The sequence below is a fragment of the Tuber melanosporum genome (assembly GCF_000151645.1).
Source record: "Tuber melanosporum whole genome shotgun sequence assembly, scaffold_102, strain Mel28".
Lineage (NCBI taxonomy): Eukaryota > Fungi > Ascomycota > Pezizomycetes > Pezizales > Tuberaceae > Tuber > Tuber melanosporum.
The window spans coordinates 14,076-40,761 of record NW_003298758.1 but is presented as its reverse complement, the minus strand read 5'-3'; the positions used below and the strand labels follow the sequence as shown (position 1 = coordinate 40,761).

Genomic DNA, 26,686 nt, shown 5'->3' with positions numbered 1-26,686 from the left:
ACCCAGCGAGGTTAGAGAAATAATCAATCACTTTAGTGCAGTACGGTATCGTGTGGGTGAGAGGCGTTGGAAAAGGCACTGGCATCATCAGAGAAGGATCTGAAGAAGCCTGAGGGAGTAAGATGCTCATGTCGATATATCAAGCTCCAACCGGCTCTAAACACGGCAAACAAGTAAAATACATGAGTAACACGCTTCATCACAAAGTGAGAGGGCTGGTCTGGGCCGAAATGGAGCAAAGGGAGCAGCAAGTCACCAGTATGATAAGATTTTTGTTCCTCTTCTTCAGTCACGAGATCTCGAGGGCCTTTCTGGTCGGCCCATTTGGATCATGCAGGATGGTCGGCATCGATCATTGTACTCTGCCATATGGTATACTGGTACACGTTAAGGTCACTTGGAGATAGAGTTTCTGTGCAGTGGACAGTTACCGTATGGTGTGATAAGAATACTCGTGCCGGCATGGTATGATATGAGACCATGCGGCAAACCTCTACGATACACCGTTTTATGCCGGTGCAAAGGGCAATACCGGTACTTGGAACTCATGATACTGGTATTCCCATCGCCCGTAGGTGGGAACCCCTTTAGTACTATTTTCGTCTTGCTCTGTCTGGCACATTGGCTTGGCCTGTTCGCCTGCCACAGCAGTGCGGCACTAGACTACGGTACCTCGTGCTCGAGCTTGATAACTTTCCGCACCAGGGGAAAAGGTGAGGCTCCGTAGATAATAGATTGGAACTGGAATTCGTTCCTGAGCAAAGCAACTGACAACATAGCTTTACCTTAACCTTACAGATTTTATGGTTTCAGGATGTATATAGCTCAGGCATGGAAACTACCATACAAATACCGTAGACTTTGATTGTCCGTTGCTTCGGGGCCGTCTCGCGGTAGCACTGCAAATGTTGTATCATTGCCCGGCTCGAAGGTGGTTGCCCCCAAACACCGCAGCATCATAGCCTCCTTCAAACACAACCTCTAAGTTGACATCAACTCTCCTCGACGCCCGCTACCCCTCCAACCGCCCCCCCACATTGACCTCGATCGGACCTGTCTTCCCGATTTACTGTTACCTTGACTTCCCGATCCTTATTTTTTTCATATTTCCTTTCTGATTCATCCTATGACCTGAACGACTTTCTCATACCTCTTTCCGTCCTCCAACATGGCTTCTGCTGCTTCACCTTGGTCCACATCCACCGGGCGCCGTGAATCCTCTGCAGCTTCTACGAAACCCAAGTTCATTGCCGAGATAAAACCTCTCCTAGACTCCCTGGAATCTTCTGCCTCGGATCCGGACATCCTTGTCCGTCTACAATGGCTGTCATTGCTCAAGCGCATTCTTGTGGACTCTCCCGAAGCTAAAGGTTTGTTACCCTACACTTCTTTTTGAGTTTCTGCTTTGTCATCTCTGCCATCCTACTAACCGGATTTACTGGTGGAAGATACGTTTCGAGCTCTCAAGGGGTTCAACTACTTGGTTTCGGCACTCCATTCCTGTTCTGGGTTCTACACCTCCGAAAATCGTACGGATGAGGAGAAGAACCATTTCACAGAGCTGATTAAATGCCTTTTCGGTGTAATCTCGGAAGCTCTGCTCAACCATCCCGGAAACAAGCGGTTCTTTGCCAGGAGGATCGGCTGGGACAGTCTGGAGCAAGGTCTTGCCGCGACAGGACTTCCCACCGAGGCGCCGGACCAATTATTTGGACTTGTCTTGGCTTTTGCGATGGACGATGCTACATTGTCGGGTTTGGTGGTATCTGTTAAACGAGGGTTGGCATCGGATGGTAGATCCGGAAAAGAGAAGAATGTGGTGGACAAAGTGCGGGCTAAAGTTAGAGGAAGCTTCGGTTCTAAAGATGTGCTTGTGAATGCAGAAATCACTCCATTAATCCTCAGCTTTCAAACAGCGATGACGCGGACAGAAGAGTCCAAGGTTACAACAGTTGCCGTTTTACAAGCCCTATTGTCTATAGCTTCTTCGAGCAAATCGAACCTAGCTGCCATGCATTCAACAGGCATATTAAGCACTATTATCCCACGGTTATGGGACGCCTCTGTTCCAGAATTGGAGCGGGCCATTCTCAAGGAGTTTGCTCAGTATCTCATGCAGCTTGGGATAAATCACCTAGACGATGCCAAGTATCTTTACAGGCGGGCTATGACAGATGATTCTGTTGCGTCTTTCCTGCTTCAAGGTCTCAAGATCTCACGGACACCTCCCCACGTTCAGTTTGACCTTTCACTTTACGGGTATGCATCCATGGAACTTAGTTCTATAGGCCGTTCGTTCCCTCCTACCCACACGAATGGTTTCACTTTCTCTGCCTGGATTTGCATTGATACCTTTGACCCTACGACGCATACCACTATTTTCGGTGTCTTCGATTCAACACAGCGTTGCTTTGTTCTAGCTTATATAGAACAAGACACTCGAAAATTCATTCTACAAACATCTGTAGCATCGCCACGAGCAAGTGTTAGGTTTAAATCGACTGTTTTTGAACCCCATAAGTGGTATCACATTTCACTTGTGCATCGGCGACCTCGGACCACTTCGGCAGCAAAGGCTGCTCTTTATATTGATGGCGAATTCGTAGAACAGGTCAAAGCAACCTATCCCCAACCCCCACCAACCTCTTCAACGCCGGTTCAGGTTTTCCTTGGAACACCATTGGATTTGTCGCCTCGTGTTGGCGAAGGGGTAGTCTCATCGAGATGGAGTCTCGGAACTGCCCATTTATTTGAGGATGTTCTCTCAGATGATCTGATTGCGGTACATTATCGCCTTGGACCTTGGTATTACGGGAGCTTTCAAGATTGCCTGGGGTCTTTTCAGACGTATGAGGCCTCCGCAGCATTGAATATGCGCAACGAGCTTATGCACCCCGGAAAAGAGGAAAAGAGCGATATAATATCTGCTATAAGGAGCAAGGCGTCAGCTATACTGCCGGAAGCCAAAGTGTTGCTCAACCTTTCCGCACAACAAGTTCTTGACGACAAAAATGATAATAGCATGGACGAGTCTCAATTAGTAAAAGCTCTTTCCCGACCTGCATTAAAGAATCTACAGTCTTTGACGAGAGCGGGAGCAGTAGCAATTAATGGAGCAGTTCCATCAGTGAACGAAGCCTTATGTTTAACGCATGGAGTAGCAATTATGACTGGTGAGCCGGTTGTCATTGTTCCACAATCCCTGGATGATGCCGCTTGGTCTATTGGCGGCGCAGCGGCTGTGGGTTTAAAGATGGTTGAGGTTGCGAAGACCGCAAAACAAGTTTGCAGGGCCGTGGAGATTCTTTTTGAAATTACAAAAGGCTCTTGGAGGAATAGTGAGGCTATGGAGAGAGACAACGGATTTGCGATTCTAGGACATCTGATTCGGACAAAGGAAGGAAAGAATATTATTGGCAAGGATTTGCTGAGGGTGATCTTGGAATTCGTGGGGTTCAAGCATGACGCTCCGGAGGAGAGTTTTATCATCAATCCTCTTGCATATAGGATTCTGCTTGTTGATTTTGACATGTGGAGGAAAGCGGATTCAGAAACCCAAAAAGAATACTTTGCGCAGTTTGTGACGTTTTGTAATGGGAGCAAATACCATCATTTCAATTCCAAGAGGTTGTTCCGTATGCGTAAGTACCTTCCGGCTCCCCATACTTCCACTTAGAGGCCTTCACTGATACATGGCCGTTCTGGCCTGTTTGTCGTACTAGGGATTGTCAAGAAATTGATATTCGCTCTTAAAGGTGAAGTATTCTCCCGTGAGGTGCTTCCCGATTTTATGGCCGCCTTCAAGACACTTGTGAGGACGAATATGTCTGCGGATGTTCTCCGATCTCTAGCTCTCTTCATCACCTACTCATTACACAAAAACAATCCTGCAAAGCCATTAAGGGTTAAAAAGAGTAATGTACAGTTACGCCGGCAACCAACAATGGGCATCGGTATCGCAGGTGCAGCTCTGTCACCAGCCAAGTCCATGAATGATCTGAGTGGTGATGGTCATACCAGGCAGCAAATCGGGGTGATGGTTTTAGAGATGTACCAAGATCTTTTGTTTGAAGAGGGAAACGGAGTTGGCAATGTTAAAAAATTTGCTAGGACAGTTACTAATAAGGTAAGTGTTCATAAATTGTGTTGTAAGGAAGGCTTCGGCCGCGAGAAATTCCCAATATCTGTCTATCTCGAATAGTGGTTGGATCACGATAATTATGGTCTATTCTTGGACGCGCGCTCTGGTGCTATATTCTTTGAAGTTGCTAACGCTTCCAACGATTATAGTGGTTGCTGTATCTGCTGGCCGAGAGCGATCCTAAAGTAGTGATTATTGGCGCCAAGATTCTAGCTCGATTATTGGTTGTCCACGGCGGTAGCTACGTCTCGAAATTCGGATTAAAAACAGGGGGTTTTGTTGCTATGCGGAATAGACTGAAGAGGTGGTGGAATCTGGCACCTCTATGGCCCATATGCTTTGCCATATTTTTTGGGAAGGATATAGCCAAGATTGATGTCTCGAGGCCACTTGATTTGTTTGGTCTTGCTGAGATGTTCTCCGATGCTGGGAACGCAAAAGTGACATATCCTGAGATGCTACCAGTCATCGCGGGAATGCTGAAGGCTGGGCTTGGTACTATAGTTGCAGATCAGAGCGAAGGGGGAACCAGAGGGCCGAGTGGTAACAAAAAACCGGATGATGATAAACTGCAAACACCAGGGACCTCTAGAGCGCGTTCATTATCGCTCAGTGACAAGCCGCCTCAGCTGGGTAGGTACCTGATCCAGTGCTCAGCCCAAACAGAGAGGCTAATAACTTTGTTCTGGTCTAGTATCAAATAAAACGACGGAGAAACGGAATGGGGAACTAGCGGGGATGCTTAATACGCTTATACAGTTCTTTGCGCACTTGCATACGAGTTGCCCAACCTTCCGGGAGTTTTGTGCAACTTCGTCCTTCATCCAGGAGATGCTTGGAATCCTGTTTCCAATTGTTTGTAGCTCTGACCATGTCAGCGCAGAAACGGAGCTAAATTCGAAGGATTCAGCACTGACATTCGATGGCGGAGATGTAGTGATTCGACCTTTGGTTTCAAATGTTGCTCCTCCCATTGTTCGTACTGTGACTGTTGACGAGCCTCCTAGTCCAACTACACCACGATCAGATAGGTTAAGGAGAGGCTCCAGCTTTATACTTGTGACATCAGAGCCGACACCCTATACTCCTTCTTCCGCGCGCCTCTCGCCAGCCATTGGGACAGGTTTGAGAAATAGCGGCAGCGTAGTGTCAGGTCCCACTGTTTCCAATTTGGTTGTAGAAAGCCTTCTTGAGCTTGTTATGACAGTGTTTTCAGACTTGGTGCTGGAGAGGAGAGAGTTTACAGGGCTTGGACTGAGCACAAAGGTAGGTGACATGTCGCTTCAGGGTCAATAGCGTAAGTCGCCTGACCTAATACTGATATCGCTTCAGATTCCTCCCGGATTTCAAGAGCACCAGATTTACTTTGAAACTTATCTACTTCGGAACACCTTGAATCATCTCAACAACCTTTTGGGGTTTGATAGGAAGAAGCTTTGCGAACCGCGAGCCCTGACTAGCATTGGGAGATTTGCGGCCCATATGACTGACTGTGTATACGAAGGTCAGCACGGCTAGCCACCCTAACTTGCGGTAAGCTAACGGCATTTCTAGGGTGGTTCCTAAATGGGGCTGAAAGCTTGCTCGATTTCGTTGGGACAATTTTGGAATATTTACAGCGGCCGGAGGTAGCGAAACAGAAGAGCGTTCGTCTGTGTAGCCAAACTATGGCAAGTCTAAGAGCTATGGTATCGCGACTAGTTCTTTTCAGGCTGTCAGAGCTCGATGATCCAAAGTCAGATCCCCAACAAGTGGTTGGCTTTCTCGGAAAGATGATGTATTGGCAAGCGGTCATTCTTTCTCCGGAAAACACAGAGGGCGAGTTTACGAGGCTTATATGCTACCTTTTATATACCCGGTTGATAGACCAGCAACAGGACATAAAACTCGCCGCTGCCAATGTTTGTGCTCCTGCCTGGTCTAGTGTGATATTTTCTCTTGGCTAATGATTGCTTACCGTGGTTTTTTTTTTTTTTTTTGCTATATTTAGATGCTGCGGATTGTTTTAGTACAAAAACCAGCAGAGACTTCGGCATTATTAAATCAAGCCAAGACAATAGATCATAAACAGTTGTCTTCAGGCTTTAAAAAGCTGATGGAATTGGTAGGATGCTTTTGTTGAGATTTTCTAGATCAAAAAAACTGATATAGCTTTAGGACAACGATACTTGGTTAGACTGGATTGACGATCATCGTGAAGATCTAGATGCATTTTTCTATGGGGCTCTTTCTAAGGCGTGGGAGTCCTTCGTCGTAGAAGAAAATAAGAAGACTGCAGAAACTGCGAAGGCTCGATCTTCAAAGCGCAAGGAAAAGTTGAGGCAGTGGATTTTGGATGACATGAGCAACGAGGATGTTTATCGTCGCCACGAGTCCGCCTCTTCGCACTGGATGGTCAACATCTATAACTCAGAACATCTTAAATTTCAGAGAGCTACGCAAGATCAACAGGACAGTTTGGGCTATGTTATCTCATCATATTCAAAGCTTGAGACAGATCTAATGAGGCCATGTGGGTTGCTTGACGACGGCCAGGAGACTAGGTGGCGGTTAGACTTGACTGAAGGGAGAAATCGAATGCGAAAGCGGATGTTGCCAGACTCGAGCGCTCATTTGCACAACTACCAGCCTAAACGGAGACTCACAGGCGGGTTGGGCGGGGGTGCTGGGCCAAGCAAATCTCATTCGCTATCTGTGGAGGACGACGAGATCAGTATTATCACAACCAGGGAGACAGACTCACTGGACCAGTCGCAGCACAACTCGGCGCGCGATGGAGGTGAAGACGATTTTGAAGAGGACTACGAATTAGTGGACGATCCACGGGAAGACGATGATGGCTGGGAAGACAAGAACAGAAAGGTCATGAGAACCATCCAGCATGGTGATGTGGTTGAGTATGTTCAAAATGTCTCTAGGCTGGTCGGATTGGATGCAGTGGAAGGGCTCCTCATCTTGGGGAAAAACTGTCTTTATCTCATCGACAACTTCTTCCAACGGTCTGATGGAGAAATTGTGAACGTCTGGCAGGCCCCTAAGGACGAAAGGGATCAGTATCTGCAAATGATTTCCGGAAGAGAGGCAGAGGATCGAAAACCCGTCTCTGTTAATAGCGATCACGAGACTAGGCATTGGCCATTTGAGGATATGATCAGCATTAGTAAACGACGATTCCTATTTAGAGACGTAGCTTTGGAGCTGTTTTTCTCGGATGGCCGGAGTTACCTTTTGACAACTATGTCTGCCAAAGATCGAGACTTTTTACACTCTAAGCTCCTATCAAAGGCCGCCAATATTAACAATAGCCCAGCCTCGCTGCATGTCGGAGATGCGTGGCGAATCGAAGCACTAAAGACTCAGGTTAACGCGACAAACTTTGGATCCAAGCTTGTTAACGTCTTCACATCCAACATTCCTAACCCCGCGACAAGGAAGTGGATTAAAGGGGAAATCTCAAACTTTCACTACCTTATGCTTGTGAATACCATGGCAGGGAGAACTTTCAATGACTTGACCCAGTACCCTGTATTTCCATGGGTTCTGGCGGATTACACCAGCCAGGAGCTGGACCTGACAAACCCGAGAACCTTCCGAGATTTTTCGAAGCCTATGGGAGCGCAGACACAGGATAGACAGCATGAATTCCGGGAGCGATACCGCTCTTTCGAGGAGATTGGCGACCGGCAAGCTCCTCCCTTCCACTATGGAACACATTTCTCATCGGCTATGATTGTTTGCTCGTACCTTATCAGACTTCAGCCCTTCGTCCAATCGTACCTGCTCCTACAGGGCGGATCATTTGACCACGCGGACAGGCTGTTTTATTCCATTGAAAAGGCCTGGGCATCGGCTTCGAGAGATAATATGACTGATGTCCGAGAGCTGATTCCCGAGTTTTTCTTCCTGCCAGAGTTCTTAGTAAACTCTAATGCATATAACTTTGGTATGAAGCAGGGGACAGATGAAGCTATTGACTCGGTCAAACTCCCACCATGGGCAAAGGGGGACCCCAAAATATTCATTGCAAAACACCGGGAAGCGCTCGAAAGTCCGTACGTGAGTCAACATCTCCATGAGTGGATTGATCTCGTGTTTGGATTCAAGCAGCGGGGTGAGGCGGCCGTTGAAGCGACCAATGTGTTCCATCACCTCTCGTATCACGGTGCGATCGATTTAGATAGCATACAAGACCCCGTGGTGAGACTGGCTACTATAGGGATTATTCATAACTTTGGTCAAACTCCTCATCAAGTCTTCACTAGGGCACATCCAGTGAGAGAGGAGATAGCCCATAAGAGTGCGAGGTTAGACGTTGGGGCTGAATCCTTAATAAAACTTCCTTTTCCTCTTATTGGTAGGTTTTGGTTATTTTGGAAATCCATAGGGTTTAGCTGACAATTATAGATAATGGCGAGAGAGTTAGCTCTCTTGTATACTCGGCTAAGTATGAGCGGGTATTCTGCTCAAGTTCCTTTCGGCTCAATCTCCCCCCCACTTACGATAAGTACATGGAGTGGGGGTTTACCGACGGAAGTGTGCGGTTCTATCATTCCGATAGCAAGAAAGTGAGTCATAACACAATCAACTTCCCGCCTGGTTGCCGAAGCTAATTGAATAGCTATGCGGCCACCATGAACATCTGCATCAAGGGCAGGTATCCGCTGCCATCTTTGCCGACCCCAGGACACTGATTACTGCTGGGACGGACGGCACGGTTTCTGTGTGGCAAGTCCAAACCACTTCAAGATCAGTCGAACTTCAACTCAAGACATGCTTGTTCGGGCATGTCAAGCCAGTTACCATCATGGCAATATCAAGATCTTTCAGCACTCTTGTTAGCGCCTCAAGTGATAATACCATTCTCGTTTGGGATCTGAATAGACAGAGGTTCATAAGACAGCTAAAAAGCGATACTGCGGTTCAGGTATGTCGAAATGGGCGACGTGTTTGCGCAGACCACTAATTCAACAATTCAGTGCGTAAGCGTCAATGATGTCTCGGGAGATATCGCTATCTGTAAAGGTAACAGCGTGACCATATATACTTTGAACGGCGAGCACATCCTTACACAGAACATCTGTGATTTACCTGAAGACAACGTCTTATGCTGTGCCTTTTACGAGGGTCTTGGAAATGAGTGGTTAGAAAGAGAGTTGTTCTTCACAGGACACAGACGCGGAGTAGTCAATGTGTGGGGAAAAGCCATCGTGGATGGGAAATTCAAGCTTCTGTCCGTCAATACACTGCAGCATGTCAACCAATTCCAAACAGAAATTCAGGTGTCGGCAGCTATTTCGGCTATCCATCCAATGCCGCAGGCAGTGTATACGGGGGATGAAAATGGGAAAGTAGTATGTTCCCCTTTGAGCCATCTACCATTCGAGCGCTAATATCTGTCATCAGTACGAGTGGGATTGTCAATTAGTTCAACGGAATCAGTCGCCTGTTCTTGTTCGATAGACTTACTATCATTAACGGGGCGTTACGTTTTATGATTTTATGGGTTCCTACTGACGTTCCTTTTATTTCTTTTACATTTTTGCACTCACTTTTTTTTTCCCCCTTTAAAGCCTTGTTCGGCATGTACCAATAAAAATATATCGCAATAAAAGTTGAAAATGGCATATATGCTAATAAAAGAAAAATTCAGTGCTGAAAAAAATAGATAGGTGTTCAGCCAAGATTTCACGAATATGAAAAAATATGAGAAAAGTATGAATAACAGTTAGGGTAAATTCCACAAACAAACAAACCATGTTTTGAGCAAGGTTTTCTACAGCTTTCAAATGAGTTTTAAACAGAAGTGATCAAGTAAATTGTAAGATGATAGGGCTCGGAAAACTTGCTGGTTGACACGGTCACCACGTGCTAAAATTGGTCTTGCACCTCATGGTTTGATCCATTATGTGATACTGTTCAAACAAACATAGCTACCTGTTCTGTAACAGCTATATCCTTTGTATCATACTTCTCAAGCAACAATCTTATTCTAACAAATTACATAATTTGAAAAATACTTATTGAGATATGCAAAAAACTTCTTGAAATTCCAGCTCTTTGGTATTAGCCAATAACAGTTGCTCAAGATAGACCTGTCCCAGGAGGACTGAAGTACAGACACTCTCAGCCTCAAACTGATAATCGATATATTCTTTAACATTTTCTATAATCTGGAGTAACATGCATCATATCTCATGATTCTGAAGCTAACCCTACAACAAATATATGATGATAATAATAATTATCATATAATAAAAATTTATCAACACAATAAAAATATATCGTGGCTTTATACCTTATACCAAACGCATCACTATAATATAAAAACTTTAATATGCCAAAATTTATAGCGTAAAGGTGACATGCCAAACGGGGTCTAAATTGCTCACCCTTACCTGGAGCTACTTTATGTACATAATAATATTATAGCATCATAGCTATTTTCACATTTGCTTGATTCTCAACCGACAGTTCACCAATTGTCACTCGCGTATCGGTGTATCGCTAAGTGTGGACGCCTACCGCACCGGTACTTGCTCCCAAAGTATCTGGATGCTTTTGGAACGGGCAAGCAGTCTATTCGTAGATTTGCTTGAGACTTGGCTTCCAACTAGTTCCATTCAACTTAATTTTACAGCGACCCCAACAGTTCCCAATCGCAACTCGGCTTAGTTTAAGTGTGATTGCACTATTGTGTCATTTACTCGTACACTATGATGAGAGTGCCCCAGTTTTCCAACGTTCCACAAAGCCGGACCTCGTGCCTAACATCCCAGTTCTACTCGTATAATTATGGCGCAGGGTTGTAACTCAACCGGGTTCCTGCTCAAGTGGGTGACCCTGGAGTGCCCTTGCGGCGGGAAACGTAAGAGAAAGTTGCACCGAACCACGCCCCTCTTTCTGAGTTCCAATTCTATCATGCTCGTGCTCAAGTACGAGGCCTTCCGGATAAATGGCACATAACTTAAGTAAGGTCACCACAAGTCCGAGGAGAGGAAAAAGGGAAGAGTGGGATGAGCAGCAGCATGGCAACCATGTTCATGGACCTACATACCGCATATTTTCATCGATTTCCCATTACAACCCGTAATTGGCAATTGATGACCTTCCTATCGTGTAATATGAATGATTGGAGGTTTTCTCCGTTTCAATAGATTTATTGCTATGATAACAATAAACTTTATAAATCATGCTTGGCATTAATGCTATGCCATGTCATTCGGGGAACCTCCTTAGCAGCAACGATGGTCTTTTGGAGAATGGGTGAGATTCCTCATCGACTGCCGAGCTACTCTGCGTGTGCAAGTATTATCAACCCCTCATCGAGTTGCGCTTGCCCCTCCCCATCGATACAGCCACGCCTCCCTTTCAACCCGCAGACCACCGCAAGCCTCCCTTCCGTAACTTAACTTGATTCTTTCTTACTTCCTCTCTTCCATTCCATCTCCTCTCCCCTCCTCTTCACCACCGCACCTCCCGCTTCTCTAATACCCGAAACGCGCAACACTTCTGCCGTCGTTCTCGCATTGTTGGTTACCCTTGATCCCTCATTGTCTTTGATTTGTACAATAAACTTACCAACTTTATTCTTGAAGTTTGAACAATCACAACAATTATGACTACCTCTCTCGATCAGTTGAAGGCCACTGGCACTGTGCGTCATTTCCCTCTTTTTCCTGAATTCTTTGCTAACTGTTGGGCGCTATAGACTGTCGTTTGCGACTCTGGTATTGTTCGATCTTTCAGTAATGTTTTTAGGCTGTTTGCTAATTGAATTGAAGGTGACTTTGCTACTATTGACAAGTACAAGCCTCAAGATGTAAGTTTGCTCCAGCCGGTTCGTCAGGATAGCGCTTGTTGAACCCTATGCAGGCCACTACCAATCCATCTTTGATCCTCGCCGCCTCCAAGAAGCCTGAGTACGCTAGGCTCATCGATGAGGCCGTTAAGTACGGAAGGTCCCATGGCGGAAACATCGATTCCCAAGTTGATGCCACTTTCGACCGTCTTCTCGTTGAATTTGGAAAGGAGATTCTTAATATCGTCCCCGGCAAGGTGTCTACCGAAGTCGATGCCCGTTTCTCTTTCGACAGACAGGCCTCTATTGATAAGGCTCTCCACATAATTGACCTGTACAAGAGCATCGGTATCGACAAGGGCCGTGTTCTCATCAAGATTGCCTCCACTTGGGAGGGTATCCAAGCTGCCAGGGAATTGGAAAGCAAGCACGGAATTAAGTGTAATTTGACTCTTTTGTTCTCAGAGGTCCAGGCTATTGCTGCCGCCGAGGCGGGCGCTTTCTTGATTTCGCCTTTTGTTGGCAGAATTTTGGATTGGTATAAGGCCTCCACTGGAAAGGCTTATGTTGCCCGCGAGGACCCTGGTGTTAAGTCCGTCCAGAATATCTTCAACTACTATAAGAAGTACGGATACAAGACCATTGGTTTGTCTACCTTCCTATGGGTGCTTCTGGGAATTTTAGGCTAAGTCTAGCAAGTTATGGGTGCCTCTTTCCGTAATACTGGTGAGATTACCGAGCTTGCTGGTTGTGACTACCTTACAATCTCTCCCAACCTTTTGGAGGAGTTGTACAACAGCCAGGCTGCCGTCCCGAAGAAGCTTTCTTCCGAGGACGCCACTGCTCTGGATATCGCCAGGAAGAGCTTCATTGACAATGAAGCCGAGTTCAGGTTCTACTTGAATGAGGACCAAATGGCCACCGAAAAGTTGAGCGACGGTATTAGAAAGTTTGCTGGTGAATAGACTCATCTGTGGTTTAAGATTAGTTGAAGCTGTTGCTGACCGTAATTAGCCGACGCTGTTACTTTGAAGGAGATCCTCAAGGCGAAGCTTGAGAGAGCTTAAATCGGATATGAGAAAGGTAATATAAAAAAAGTATTGAGCGAACAGGTATATGGATTTTTGGTCTGTGTAAGCTTTAGCTTTTCCAGGGGTGTTTTTCACTTTCTTGCCTGTTGGTCTACCTTTCGTATAGGCTTCCCAGTCCGCTCTACTTGTTCGTAAGGTTCATGTTTTGGTTCTCAATCTCAGTCATAGTTTTTTTTTTTTCGAACCAAAGGACGCAACCAATAATGATATCTCATGGTTCGGTGATATGAGAAACTTGGTGATTTGCCAGCCCGATTTGTCATGTAATATTATAAAGCTTGGCCTCTATGCAAGAAGTCGTCATCCCCGGATTTTGCATTTGAGCCTCAATCCACCCAAATAATGACCGTGTCTCAAACCCCTTTTCCAGCGGTTCAATAGAAGGAGTGCCACAACCGCGAATACAATACACACACACAACCTGCCATGAATCTCTAATACCCAGCAGTGCAATTATAATCTTCACGAAAGATGCCTCTACACATGCAAGCGCCAACTCCCCACCGCCCGTCTCCCCCCAGATTAACAACACCTACAACTGACATCACCAACCCTGCTTGGGCACAACAAAACCTCCTACCAATCGATCACCGCCCTCCCCGAGCGCCCTCCCCAAGGCCGCCCACCAACACCGCTGCGACCAGTGTCTCCTCCTCCTCCTCCGCCCCACGCATCAAGAAGCGAAAACCCTGGCGAAAGCTCCTATGGGTAAAACAAGACTACCCAGACAACTGGGTAGACCCCACCTTCCTCTCCCAACTCCAGCGCAACATCAATGTGCACCCCTACGACTTTTACAGCCTGGTAGCCGACTCCACAGTGATTGTCCAGCACCTCTCCAGCGTCGTGATATTCGTAACTAGCTTCATAGCGATGGTCAAAGAGCGGGTCAGTCCAGTTTCCGTAGCGCTGGTGTCTACTGCTCTGACTGTTGCTGGATGGGCAGTTTGGGACATGGGTTGGGAGAAGAGGGAGAAGGTAGTTAGGGGGATCAGGGAGCATAGGAGGCGGGGGAATGGAACCGGGAGCGGTGGTGGGGGGAGTGGGAGTGGGGGGGGAAGTCCTGGCATCGGGCTGGGATTGGAGATGTCTGGGAGAGGGGAGAGTGGTGGTGGGGATAGAGGGAGCTATTTCCAGCCGTACCCATCGCCGCCACCGGAAAGAGGGGCTGGTGGAAGTAGCGGTGCATCAGCATCCAGCTCGCCGGTTAAGAAACACAGAATAGATTCTATAGACGTTGGCGACAACAGCACATCTACCACCACCATCACCTCCACCTCCACTGCTGCCGACACCGAAGCCGGCCAGAAATCCCAAGATGAGCAGTCATACATCCGCAGCCAGCAGCGATCCCGGAGGTTAAAAACGGCGAAATCCACACTCCTAATCTACTGTACTCCCCCCTCAATCGTTCATCCCCTCCTGAAATGATACTAACGAAGGGAACAGTTACCCTCCTAGGTCTTTCCCCAATCCTCCGCTCCCTGACCGGCAGCATAACTGATGACTCCATCTGGGCCATCGCCACCTGGCTCTTCCTCGCAAACACTCTCTCCTTCGACTATGGCTCCGGCGTGGAAGTTAAGTTCCCCGCCTCCCTCTCCACCAACGCCGCCATAACCTCCAGCGTCGTCCTCGCCTCCCGCCTGCCCCACAAAGATGAATTACCGCCAAACACCGCGCATGTCTTCTCCCTCATACTTACAAGCATTCAAGTCTTTGGACTGTTCCCTGTGTTTAGGCGATACTTGAAGCACGTCTCCTGGGGGCTGCATGTTTGCCTTACAGTCATGCTTGTCCTCGGCGCCGCGGGAGGGTTGGGCGCTGTGGTTGGATGGGGGTGGGCGGTTGTGTGGGTTTTGGGCGTCGTGGGTGGGATGGGGGGGTGTGGGTGGTGGCTGATTGGGTTGCAGAAGTATAAGAAGTGCGTTTCTCCCCTTGCTCCCTCACCCTCTTTGCGCCCGACTAGTTGTGTGCTAATATTTTTAACAGCGAGATCCACGGGCCCTGGGATCCCGCCCGGCCGGTTATTCGGCGGCAGTGGGAGTAGAACAGAGTAGAGCTCACTTGGCTTGGCAGGTCCTAGGGTTAGAGCTTTTCTTTTTGTCCAGTTTTAGTCTTTAGCCTTTGTTTAAACCGGTCCTGTACTATAAATAGTTTGGACAACTATTGTGGTCATGATATATCACTCGCTTCCACCCCCCCAGCTGGTAAACATTTTGGCTGAAAGTGGGAATAGTTATTTTATAAAGCTATTATATATAATACCCCAAGGCAGCAACAAGTCCCGAGGCCAATTCTCATAAACAGCAGCGCTAGTTGATCCTTGCTCTCATCCGAAAATCACCTCAAACTGCTAGCCTCAAGTACCGTACGTGTAACAAAAAAAAAAAAAGCCAATGCACGCACGCAAGTCAACTCCAATTGATTATGATATACAGTGGAAAAAAAAGACCATTACACCTTTTGCCTTTCAACCCCTCACTCAAGCAACCTGGAAATCATGCGTGACTTGAAATCCCTGGAACGAAAATTTTTCAACCCGATATGTAAACAGAAAGTAGGAAGGGAAACCAGCGAAATTGTTTGAAGGCTGGCTTAGTCCTCGGTAATATCTATATGCACGTTAGTTCATCCATGTTTTCCCTTACAATAGTACGTAACAGCTAGGGTTTACAAACCTCCATACTCCCACATCCCTTTCCTCTCCTCCTTGGCCAAGGCTTCCCTCTCTTTGAGAGTGTTGAGCTTGGCTGGGTACGCCCTTTCAAAGGGTCTCAGTTTCAGGGCAACCATGGCTAACCCCTCAGATACCAACTCTGCGTTAATGCTGCTCTCTGAGCGATCGCTCTCCTTAGGATCATACAAGGTGAGGTAGAGTGCTCCATCAGAGCCGATATAATCAACGTTAGCAACTAATTGCTTCCCATTGGTCATCTGACCAAGCGCGTCGACAGACTCCTGAGCGTAGTGGAGGGCGGTAGGAAATTGGATAAATGAGAGCGATGCATCCATGGCCTGAGGCATCAACTTGGTAGGCTGAAACTGAGGCTGGGATAAAGGACGAAGTCTCGAAAACGGCAGCTTCTCAGAATTACCGTAATCAATGTACATCACTTCAACCTCCTTAGCCTCACGATTGACATGACGGACGCGGGCGCGATAGAAGGAGTTATCGTCTGTAAACTTCGCTGCGACCAATTCACCAACCCGAGGCGGCCCCTCCAGTCCCTTGTTGTTCTGGGGCAAAAGATGGAAATTCTTAAAGGCAGTCATCATTTCCTCGAGCGCTGAAGTCCCTGCAAAAAAGTCAATGATACTTAACCTCAAGTGTCTGGATACACATACCAGTTCCCACAACCTGAACCTTCAACCTTCCGTGATCGTCAATATTGGTGACAATGATATCTCTATAATCGGTCCTTGGTTCGATGACTTCCTCAGTTGTGTTAATGTTCCCCGGGGAATCATGGCTGTTCTCTTCATCATTCTCAGGGGACCAATCATGCCAAAGCCCCTTCCTTGCTTCCTTGGCCCTCTTTTCGGTAGCATAAAGCTCGTTTGCATTTCCGGACCTCTCAGCAGAATAATAGTGAACGGCCGCAAGCCCCTCTTCCACGAGTCCCTTGGCAATGTTCTCACGGTTGACGTACATTGTCCCAATGAAACCGCCAACACGATCAATATCAGTTACATCAATCTCAACATCTCTCTGCATACACCGCCTGGAGGCATATTCTAGAGCTTCCGGACCAAAGGGCTCCGACTCCTCGGTTGGATTGCGAGCAGTTCTGGGGGCACGAATACCGCCCAGAACGAGGGTAAGACGGACATTCTCACGTGGAAGGATGACTTTAAATCTGGATCCCGAAGAAACAAAGTCTACCACTGCAGGAACACGCTTCTGGCGTTGGAGAAATGAAAGGTAGGCCTTTGCTTTTGTGATGTTTTCTGAAACTTCGGCAAGCTTGGAAGATGCAGGCGGCTTTGGGGCATACATTCCCTTCTGGTCTTTCTGCGCTGCTTCCTCGGCCGCAAGAAGTTGATCATAAATAGGTGAACGATCGTCATCCTCCCTCCTATGTCTAATAACACTTGCCCATCCATTTTCAACAAGCGAGAGAGCAACATTCCTGGCAGTGGAATAAATGTCAATAAGCTGAGTTTAAGCCTAACCCAGGAGAATGCATACTTATTGCTGAAGATGACAGTTGCCATTTCACGCTCATCGTATCCTTCGGTAGCAGCGCGTTTTCCATCAATGGTGACAGTAACATGTTTGCCAATTAGTTTCTTCCTCAGAAATTCCTTAGCCTCAGTCTGGAAAGGTGCCTGCTTAGGATCTGTAGGTCTATTTGGTGGTTAGCAGAGTTTTCACTATTAAAACGTTCAGACAAGCACCTACTTCGGTTGTCGAACACTAGAAAGATTAATCTTCTTCTCGACACCGGCCTTATTTCGAACAAAAAGTGTATCGGCATTCATAACCCTGGTAACAGTAGCATCGCGGGCACCACTAGTTGGGGCCTTGACAACATGGTTCTTCCACAAATGGAGCTTATTTTCCCTAGCGTGCTTCTCTGCAGTTCTAAGCCTACTCATAGAAGACCCAATCATGGTGCTGTGAAAGTCCAGACATCTACCAAGACCTTGCTTAAGAAGAGCCTCAGCAATATTTCCACCTTGTGGATGGATGACGTTTCCTATAAATTGAGACTGCGGACTCAAACCGAGTAAGGTGACATCAACGGAACGTTGTAGCAAACGAGACTCGACAAAGTTCTTGGCTTCCTCCCCATATTCTTCCGCTAGCTGCTCGTTCCCAGATGCGTCTACACGCTTCGTCAAAGGTGTCTTCACACCGGCGATGAGAACAACGAGTTGCTGATGAAGTTTAGGTTGGAACAAGAGCCTAACAGTAACCCTATCTCCAGTAATAACTCTCTCAATGATCCCTATAAAAAAATATCACCGGATCAGCTCTCGCGATTGAGCTACTACCCAGGGTATAAGGTTCTTGAGGTATATCAACCCACCTGAAACAACCCGTCCCTTGTGCTCGTCAAGAAAAGCCACAGCTTCGCTCGCAGGAGGAGATTCGTACTTGGACTCTATCCTTCCATCGTCAGAGGTATCCCAGATACCGTTTCCTTCAGTCCTTGCGGTGTTTTCCAACGCCTTCAGCTTCTCAATCACAGCTCCACTATCAGGTTGGTTTTCACGTTTTCCCGCATCCTCACGGACCTTAACCCATCCAGCAGAGACAGCCTTCTCAAGCAGACTCTCCCCATTGGGCAATAGGACCAGTCCATATTCCCTGTTGGTATTGGGAACGGAGTATAGAACCTCAAACTTGACTTCCTTTCCAACTGTGGCCTTGCGTAGGAAATCACGAGATTGAAAAGCAAAGGGCTAATACAGCAACCATTTAGCAACGTGGCCTTGACTTGAGGAGAATTAGTGCCTGTCAGCTTACCTCGTCCCCTTCATGCTTCATTCTTGGAGCGGAAACATAAGCTAGAGCTAGGGTTTTCTCCAGACCAGCAGATTTTATGGACTTGAGTATAAGTGTATCCCCCGAGAGGGCAGACTTTACTTTAGCGTTGACAGACATGTTGATCGAAGAGGGAGCTGGATGATGCTTGTGAAAGGTTCAGTTAGGTTCAACAAAACTGGAGGTAAGTTAGCAAACCATCAGAGAGAGCCCCCCAGCGAGACAGGTAAACAAAAAAAAATAGAAAGCTGGGATGGAAACCTTCAAGCAGCCCGAATTCAGTGATTATTTCGCTCAATTGTGGAAAACCAGTTGTGAGGGAGCTTTATTAATCCGAGCTTTAATTCGGATTGACTTTGGATGGTAGGGGGTGCGAGGAGGAGGAGTGTGCGAGGGAAGGAAATTTGGTATAATAGGAGAGATGACTTGGTTTGGTTGGGGAGGAGGTTGCTCACGCAGGTACGTGCTGCGCTTGAAAGGACACTTTGGGATTTCTTTTTTCTGTTGCCATGCGTTGAGGACACACCTTACAAAAACCAGGGAAACACTCATAAGGGGAATGAAGGAGCCATTGCTTTCCCTCCTTTCTCCTTCCGCCTGTCTTCCCCCCCCCACCAGATCATCCGAGAGAATACACCCCCACCAGCCCGATCCAACTCGATTTAATTACGGTACAGTCACACCTCGCTGTCCCGGATCTCGATAATCTAGTATCTTGCTGTCTCGTATGAATCTCCGTGAACTCTGAATTTCCTTCCACCAAAGCCTGACCCGTTGTCCCGGATTCTTCGCTGTGCTGGACGGATTCTTCAGATTTTGGCCGCCCGGGTGCGACTGTATTTATCAGACGTTTGAATTTATATTACAACTCAACAACTTGAATTGCAGGGAAACTGCTTACTCACCTTAATTCGGATCAGACTAAAGGTTTCTCGACTACTCTGATTCCCAACCTATATACTTTTCTAACTACTGTTGGATGATTCCATAAATAATATATTGTGATGTGATGTTGAAACTATTTAACACAAGGTGGAAACTCAAGGATGTTAAGAGGAGTTTGACTAATACTGTCTAGTCTGTATAAAGTGTTTAAATTAGGACTTGTAGTAACTCAGAGAGGGTGGATGTATTAGGCAGTAGTCAACTCTAATTTAATACGAGTTGAACTAGACAAGGGTCTAGAATCTCCTGATAAGTGGAGAATTGTCTAGGAAGGGTCCACTAGTTTCTTTATTTGTAGTTATTGGAAACTCATAAAAGCATCTCGGTATTTATATCACATGTTCAAGTATGTGCAGTCTACTTCTATTTATCAAATCACTAAAGTATTTTTCTGTTAGATAGAAGCCAACTATAGTGTGTGTTAAGAAGACTTACATGTGAATCTTTAGTGTAGACAGAGATTGTCTAGAAAGGCTTGGTAATGTTCTCTTCATTTATGATTACTAAGAACTAGCATCGGAGGACAGTAAAGATATCGTAATAAATATTCATTAATAGAACAACATTATATTATTAAGATCTCTTGTCTATTGTTTAATGATGTCTGTAAATCTGTTAAGCAGAAACAACCTGATAAACTTCAGAGTTGTCTAGGTATTAGGAATACTGGGATCCGATATATAGGAATCACACTAAGTAGGGTAACCTCATCTGGAATCAAAATCCCTGGTCTCCAATACCCCCCTCTGGCCTCCTGACAGGGCCCACACATCATTATAATATTAATCTTAGTTGCGTCCTGTGATTATAATGCCACAGAATTAAAGGTATCAGAATAATGCCATATACGTCGCCGCCATATGTCCAACCAGATCCTGTTCATAGGACATATGAGAGGGGACATTCAGCTAGGTCTAAGAAGTAGAATGGAGTAAATCCGTGAACTACTCAGAGAGTTACTAGGCTTCAAAGATGCAACATCTTTGGCATAGGCCATAGGTAATAGGACATTCTCACACGAAGAGATAGTATCGAATGGTAAAGGATCTCCACGAGAGACCAATACATTCGCACTCACCCTACAATAACTGGAAGAGTCTAGAACTCTGAGGAACACTACTATACAAGCCAATAGACTTTACGGAGTATTACAATGTAACGATCCCTCTTCGGATAGTTAGTTCTTGGCAACGGGGAACGATACTTATGTTTTCTTTCCTTTTCTTTCTTTGTCTTACGATAGCCTTAGGCCTCTGCCTATGTTACCGATAGTACAAGACCTTTATCTTCTATCGGAAACGCCTATCGTAAGCTTTCTCTAACTCGTCTTCGTAACGAGTACTTCTTGGCGTAATGATATCGTTGCAATAAAGATAAAGATCGTAAAGGGGTTTTATATTCGTTAAAGTAATATGTAGGAAAAGTACTTAGAACAAAGCGTGAAGAACCTATCTTCCTTGGCCGCATCGGCCTCCTTATATAGTGTTCTTCCCGCCTTTAATCATGTGACCTAAAGTGGTCACATGTGCGAAACCAAATCAAAACAAACTAGTCATGTGACCAAAGTGATCACATGCTCAAAACCCATGACCTTATAGTGAGGTCATGTGCAAAACTCATAAACCAATCAAAACACAATAAACAAGTCATATGACTCGACTGAGTCATATGCACGAAACCCATGACATCATAATGAGGTCATGTGCGAAACATAAATCATGTGTACAAGGCTTGCCCGTAAGGCATACTCGTAAGGCATGCTCGTAAGGCATACTGGTCAGGCACATATCCCATAACTCATACTTGAGCCATGTGCGAAAGCATCACAAATCCCACACATAACTAATCATACAACCCGAATAGGTTATATGCGTGAAACAATAACATACCTGTGACTCATAACCATGTGTCACGTGAAAACCCTTTCCTCACTAAGCCACGTTCGTGACATACAACTAGGTTTCGGAACACATTATTGCTGAGAGGATGACTCTCAATACTACAATCACAATTGAAACTCTATTACCTAAGCAAGTAAGGATTACCGACTGAGGGAATATTTGTCAATTCGGTGAAATCGCTTTCTGTGAATTAGTAGGAGGTCCTCTGGAAGATATCTATCAGTTGGGTAAGGAGTTATGTAAGTTTAAAGTCAGGTAACCTAAAAAAGTTACGATTACAACTACCTTCACAGATACAATCCACAGATGAAACCAATCATTTCATCAACAGTGGAGACAATTGGAGCCAACTCAGTTTGACGTGAGAACTAGCTTATAAGTCTAAAGACTTTAATGATCGAAGAACTACTATTGGGAATAGCATAGTTTTTAGTTAGTTATATCATAATTACTGAAGAAGATGTGGTAATTTTCAGAGTCTTCAGGTGTTTGCATTTTTTAAGAATATCCAATGTTGAGAGTTATAATTAGAGAGGTACATAAGTTGTATAATAAATAGATGTAGTCCGCGAACCCTCAGATGTAGAATATAAATATCGAAGTACCTTTTAAGCTTTTAAATATCATCAAGCAAGAGAGAAGAAACCTTAACAATAGAATATTATTTTTACGATTCTATCTTACTTTACTTATTCTACTTCACTCTTAGTAGTCATAAATGAAATGAGTGAATCTGAGCCTTCTTGGATAATCTCTGTTTACAGAAATGAATCTTGATTGGCCTAGACAATTCTGAAGTCCATCAGATTGACTCCACCTAACATTAGGCCAACTAAGATTTGTTTCTGTAAACAGAGATTGTCTAGGAAAGCTCAGATTCACACTCATTTCATTTATGACTACTAAGAGCGAAGTAGAATAAGTAAAGTAAGATAGAATAGTAAAAACAATATTCTATTATTAAGGTTTCTTCTTCCTTGCTTGATGATGTCTAAAAGCTTGGGAGGCACTTCGATATTTATATTCTACATCTGAGTGTTTACGGACTACATTTATCTATTACACAATTATGTAACTCTCTGATTGTAACCCACAATATTGAGTATTCTTTAAAGATGCAAACATCTAGAAACCTTAAAAATCACTACATCCCCTTCGGCAATTACGATATAACTATCTAAGAACCATGCTATTTCCAATAGTAATTATCCCATCATTAGAGTCTTGAGACTTATATATTTAGTTCTCAAGTCGAACTAAGTTTACATCAATTGTCTCCATCATTGATGAAATGATCAGTTTCATCTGCAGGTTGTATTTGTGAAGGTAGCCATTATCCCATCCTTTCTAGGTCACTGTCACGAATGTGGCTTGGTATGAAAGAGGTTTTCACGTGATGCATAGTTATGAGTCACAGGTATGAGTCACAGGTATGTTATTGTTTTACATATATGACTCATTTGGGTCATATGATTTGTTATGTGTGGGATTTGTGATACTTTCGCACATGGCTCAAATATGAGTCATGGAACATGCGCCTGGTGAGTATGCCTTGCAAGTGTGCCTTGTGGGTAAGCCTTGCATATATGATTTATGTTTCGCACATGACCTCATTATGAGGTTATGGGTTTCGCGCATATGACTCAGTTGAGTCATATGACTTGTTTATTGTGTTATGATTGGTTTATGAATTTTTGTACATGATCTCGCTATGAGGTCATAGGTTTTGAGCATGGGATCACTTTGGTCACATGACTAGTTTGTTATGATTTGGTTTTGCACATGTGACCACTTTAGGTCACATGATCACGGGTGAGAAGAATACTATATAAGGAGGCCGATGCGGCCGAGGAAGATAGGTTCTTCACGCTTTGTTCTAAGTACTTTTCCTACTTATTACTTTAACGAATATAAAACACCTTTACGATCTTTATCTTTATTGCAACGTTATCGTTACGCCAAGGAAAGTTCTTCACAAAGACGAGTTAGAGAAAGCTTATGATAGGCGTTTTCGATAGAAGACAAAGGTCTTGTACTATCGGTAATGTAGGCAGAGGCCTAGAGCTATCGTAAGATGAAGAAAGAAGAAGACAGAAAAGAGAAGTATCGTTTCCCGTCGCTAAGAACTAACTGTCCAAAGGGGGATTGTTACGGTCACCTGACTTTAAACCTTCATAACTCCCTACTCAACCAACAGATATCTTCCTGAGAATTTCCTACTAATTTACAGGGAGCTATTCCACAGAACTAACAGATAATCCCACGGTCGGCAGCCCTTGGTCGCTCTGGGTAGCAAGGTTTCAATTGTTATTCTAGTATTGGAGATTATTCCTGCAGTCTCAACATGTTCTGAAACCTAGTTGTAACACTTCCTGAAGTTCATTGGTTTCTGTGGGATAGTGTTCCTCAGAGTTCCAGACTCTTCTAGATATCGTAGGATATATGCAAATATACTGGTATCTTGTTGAAATTCTTTTATCATTCGATATCATCTCTTTGCACCAAAATGTCCAGTTACCTATAGTATATGCCAAAGATGCCACATCTCTGAAGCCTGGTTACTTTCTAAGTTATTGACAGATTTACTCCGTTCTACTTCCCAGATCTTGCTAATAGTCTCCTCTCATATATCCTGCAAAAAAGATTCAGTTAGATTGATGGTGGCGATGTATATGGTATTATTCCTATACCTTCAATTCTGTAGTATTATAGTCACAGGACACAACTGAGATCAATATGTATAGTAACTTGCGGGACCTGTATGGGGGCCAGATGGGAATGTTGGAAACCATGGATTCTGATTCCAAGAGCGGTTACCCTACTTAGGGTAGTTCCTAGGTATTGGATCCCAGTATTCTTAATAAAAACTTAGGAGGTACTTTGATATTTATATCCTGCATCAATCAGTTAAAAAAAAAACACTGTGTCAGATGCGTCAGCTCTATGTCTTGATATAAATGTTCAGTTACCCACATTCTGTACATCCTGGGTATTGTCATGAACGTGGCTTGACATGAAGGAGGCTTTCACGTAATACATGGTTATGAGTCACAGGTATGTTATTGTTTTACACATATGACTCATTTGGATCATATGATTTGTTATGTGTGGGATTTGTGATGCTTTCTCACATGGCTCAAATATAAGTCATGGGACGTGCGCCTGGTGAGTATGCCTTGCGAGTGTGCCTTGCGGGTAAGCCTTGCGCATATGATTTATGTTTCGTACGTGACCTCGGTATGAGGTCATTGGTTTCGCGCATATGACTCAGTCGAGTCATATGACTTGTTTATTGTGTTATGATTGGTTTATGAGTTTTTGTACATGATCTCGCTATGAGGTCATGGGTTTTGAACATGTGATCACTTTGGTCACATGATTAGTTTGTTATAATTTGGTTTCGCACATGTGACCACTTTAGGTCACATGACTATGGGCGGGAAGGAGACTATATAAGGAGGCCGATACGCCGAGGAAGACAGATTCTTCACGCTTTGTTCTAAGTACTTTTCCTTGTCCTTGCCGTCGCCTCGCCCCGAGCGTTTCTTTCGCCATCATGATGGGCCTTGATGCCTTGGATTCAGGGGGAGATATCTGAGTTCGCTCAGTAGTTCCTGGGGTCTTTGGTGTTGAGGTTTGTTAGGTGTTGCGTGGCGGACTACTTGCTTGCTTCTCGTTTCGTTGGGTTGGTTATCTCATGATGCTAGCACTTCGGGCACTTCATCACAGTCGCATACGAGCCCCTTTCGGTAAAATGTCTATGGCTTCCTGTCTATTGTCCACTTGCAGGTTTCGCGTTCAATTGGGGGAATTGAACATTGTGTTTGGGGGGATCACCCGTGTCGTTCTTTGGACCAGCTCATGTCTCTTATTGGGTTTTAACGGAGTTCTTAGTTTATTCTCGATACAAAATGCCCTTGGGTTAGACCGATGACCTTCCCAAGTATCAACATGTCGTACCAGCTGCATCACTCCCTCAAGGGAGGGGGCCTCGCTGACCCCCCCCCTGCCTTGTTACTTTACGTTTCTACGGTCGGAATCCTACGATGTTGTTTATCGCTGTTCCCTTAGAGTTTCTGTCCTTGTGGCATTTACGGCGATTCAGTCAGGCGTCTCCTCCTCGCACCTGTGGGGATGGCTTTGACCCTGAAAATTCTTACCCCCTGGTGTGGTTTTCATGGCTACCTGGGGTGGTGTGGGACGATTGGCTGCCAGGCACTCGCATTGTCTGTGCGTTTAGGTGGTTCGGTTGTGGTCTGTGGTTGGCGGCTTCACCCATTGCAAGTGGAGCCTACCTTCTGTTTGTCTGCTTCTGTTCATTCACCCTTCCCCTTCTTGTCGCGTCCGTTGGGGATGCCTCTTGCCCATCGTTCGGCCCGTGCCTGTTGCCGGACCTGTGGGGCTGGCTTTGGCTGGCTCCACTTACCTTTTTTCTGACTCAGTTTGACTTTGGTTTGGCTGAGTTGGATGGTGTAGCTGGTGCTGGTGCCTTCAGATATTGGTGCTGCCTTCTTTGTGGCTCCCGGCTGTGGCTGGTGGGCCCCTCTCGGCTATACGGTGCTGGGGGTTGGGGCTCTGTTCATGTGGCCAAGACCAATGGCTGCCTGATGGGGTTAGGTATAGCTATCCTGTGGCTGTCGGATGGTTAATCTGTCTGAGGGGCTGAGGGGGCCGGATGGGCTCTGTGGCGCCTAGTGTGTGGGGCTTGGGGGGGGGCTGATTGGGGGGGGGGAGGTACCTGCAAGCACCGGTTGGACATGCGTCAGGTTGGGCGATGTTTAATTAAGTGTTTCTGGTCTGGATTGGGCTGTTGGGCGAAGCTGCTGAGTGCTGCAAAGCTCCCTGATGGACCAGTTGGCTGATGGCCACCTGTGCGGATAGTGGGTTGCGACCACCTGGTTGGACCTGTTTGGGTTCTGCGTGCTGGGTTTTGTGGGGATTGTTTGGTTTCTTTGGTTTGGCAACGGGCATGGCTGGCTGGGGCAAGGCACCATGGGTGGGAGGTTGGCCCCACTGACCGTTTCGGTCTGTCACCACCTCTATGTATTTCTTTTTGTTGTTGTGTTTGTTTTGGGGGACAGGCAGTAGGTACAGGTCCTCCTCACCATTACGCTCTTCGGAGGCACTTGGCAAAGTGGGTTCATAGGGTCGACGGCCTGGCATGCGGATGCGAGAGGTGGACATGTTGGTCACCTCCTCTCTGCCATTGTGTTGCCTGTAGTTTATATTTGTTTTGGTTTTTTGTTGGTTTTCTACTGTGGTGGAGGCGTTGTGGGACAGTGTTTAGACCGAGCTGTCGTGATTTTATATTTGTTG

General features: G+C 45.6%; 4 protein-coding genes; 3 read left to right on the top strand and 1 right to left on the bottom strand.

The window, feature by feature from the left end:
- Positions 1-1,168: 1,168 nt before the first annotated feature.
- On the top strand, positions 1,169-9,786 carry GSTUM_00000036001 (uncharacterized protein; the record flags this gene model as incomplete). XM_002835283.2 has 13 exons in its annotated part: positions 1,169-1,370; positions 1,449-3,641; positions 3,723-4,126; positions 4,291-4,774; positions 4,836-5,407; positions 5,474-5,645; positions 5,696-6,042; positions 6,132-6,245; positions 6,299-8,495; positions 8,546-8,706; positions 8,760-9,065; positions 9,118-9,492; positions 9,545-9,786. The coding sequence occupies 13 exons, from the start codon at positions 1,169-1,171 to the stop codon at positions 9,599-9,601; spliced, it is 7,584 nt and encodes a 2,527-aa protein (XP_002835329.1). The 3' UTR covers positions 9,602-9,786.
- Positions 9,787-11,260: 1,474 nt separating this feature from the next.
- On the top strand, positions 11,261-13,239 carry GSTUM_00000035001 (uncharacterized protein). XM_002835282.2 has 7 exons: positions 11,261-11,669; positions 11,737-11,795; positions 11,850-11,868; positions 11,923-11,960; positions 12,014-12,584; positions 12,639-12,896; positions 12,954-13,239. Exons 2-7 carry the CDS (start codon positions 11,757-11,759, stop codon positions 13,004-13,006), a joined length of 978 nt encoding a protein of 325 aa, XP_002835328.1. The 5' UTR covers positions 11,261-11,669; positions 11,737-11,756; the 3' UTR covers positions 13,007-13,239.
- Positions 13,240-13,501: 262 nt separating this feature from the next.
- Positions 13,502-15,297, top strand: GSTUM_00000034001 (uncharacterized protein; the record flags this gene model as incomplete). XM_002835281.2 has 4 exons in its annotated part: positions 13,502-14,011; positions 14,168-14,423; positions 14,480-14,958; positions 15,027-15,297. 4 exons carry the CDS (start codon positions 13,502-13,504, stop codon positions 15,078-15,080), a joined length of 1,299 nt encoding a protein of 432 aa, XP_002835327.1. The 3' UTR covers positions 15,081-15,297.
- Positions 15,298-15,436: 139 nt separating this feature from the next.
- GSTUM_00000033001 (uncharacterized protein) lies at positions 15,437-18,950 on the bottom strand. XM_002835280.2 has 8 exons: positions 18,786-18,950; positions 18,507-18,702; positions 18,067-18,442; positions 17,436-17,985; positions 17,223-17,381; positions 16,379-17,163; positions 15,712-16,329; positions 15,437-15,645 (listed from the first exon to the last, which is right to left on the bottom strand). The coding sequence occupies exons 2-8, from the start codon at positions 18,642-18,644 to the stop codon at positions 15,629-15,631; spliced, it is 2,643 nt and encodes an 880-aa protein (XP_002835326.1). The 5' UTR covers positions 18,645-18,702; positions 18,786-18,950; the 3' UTR covers positions 15,437-15,628.
- Positions 18,951-26,686: the final 7,736 nt, after the last annotated feature.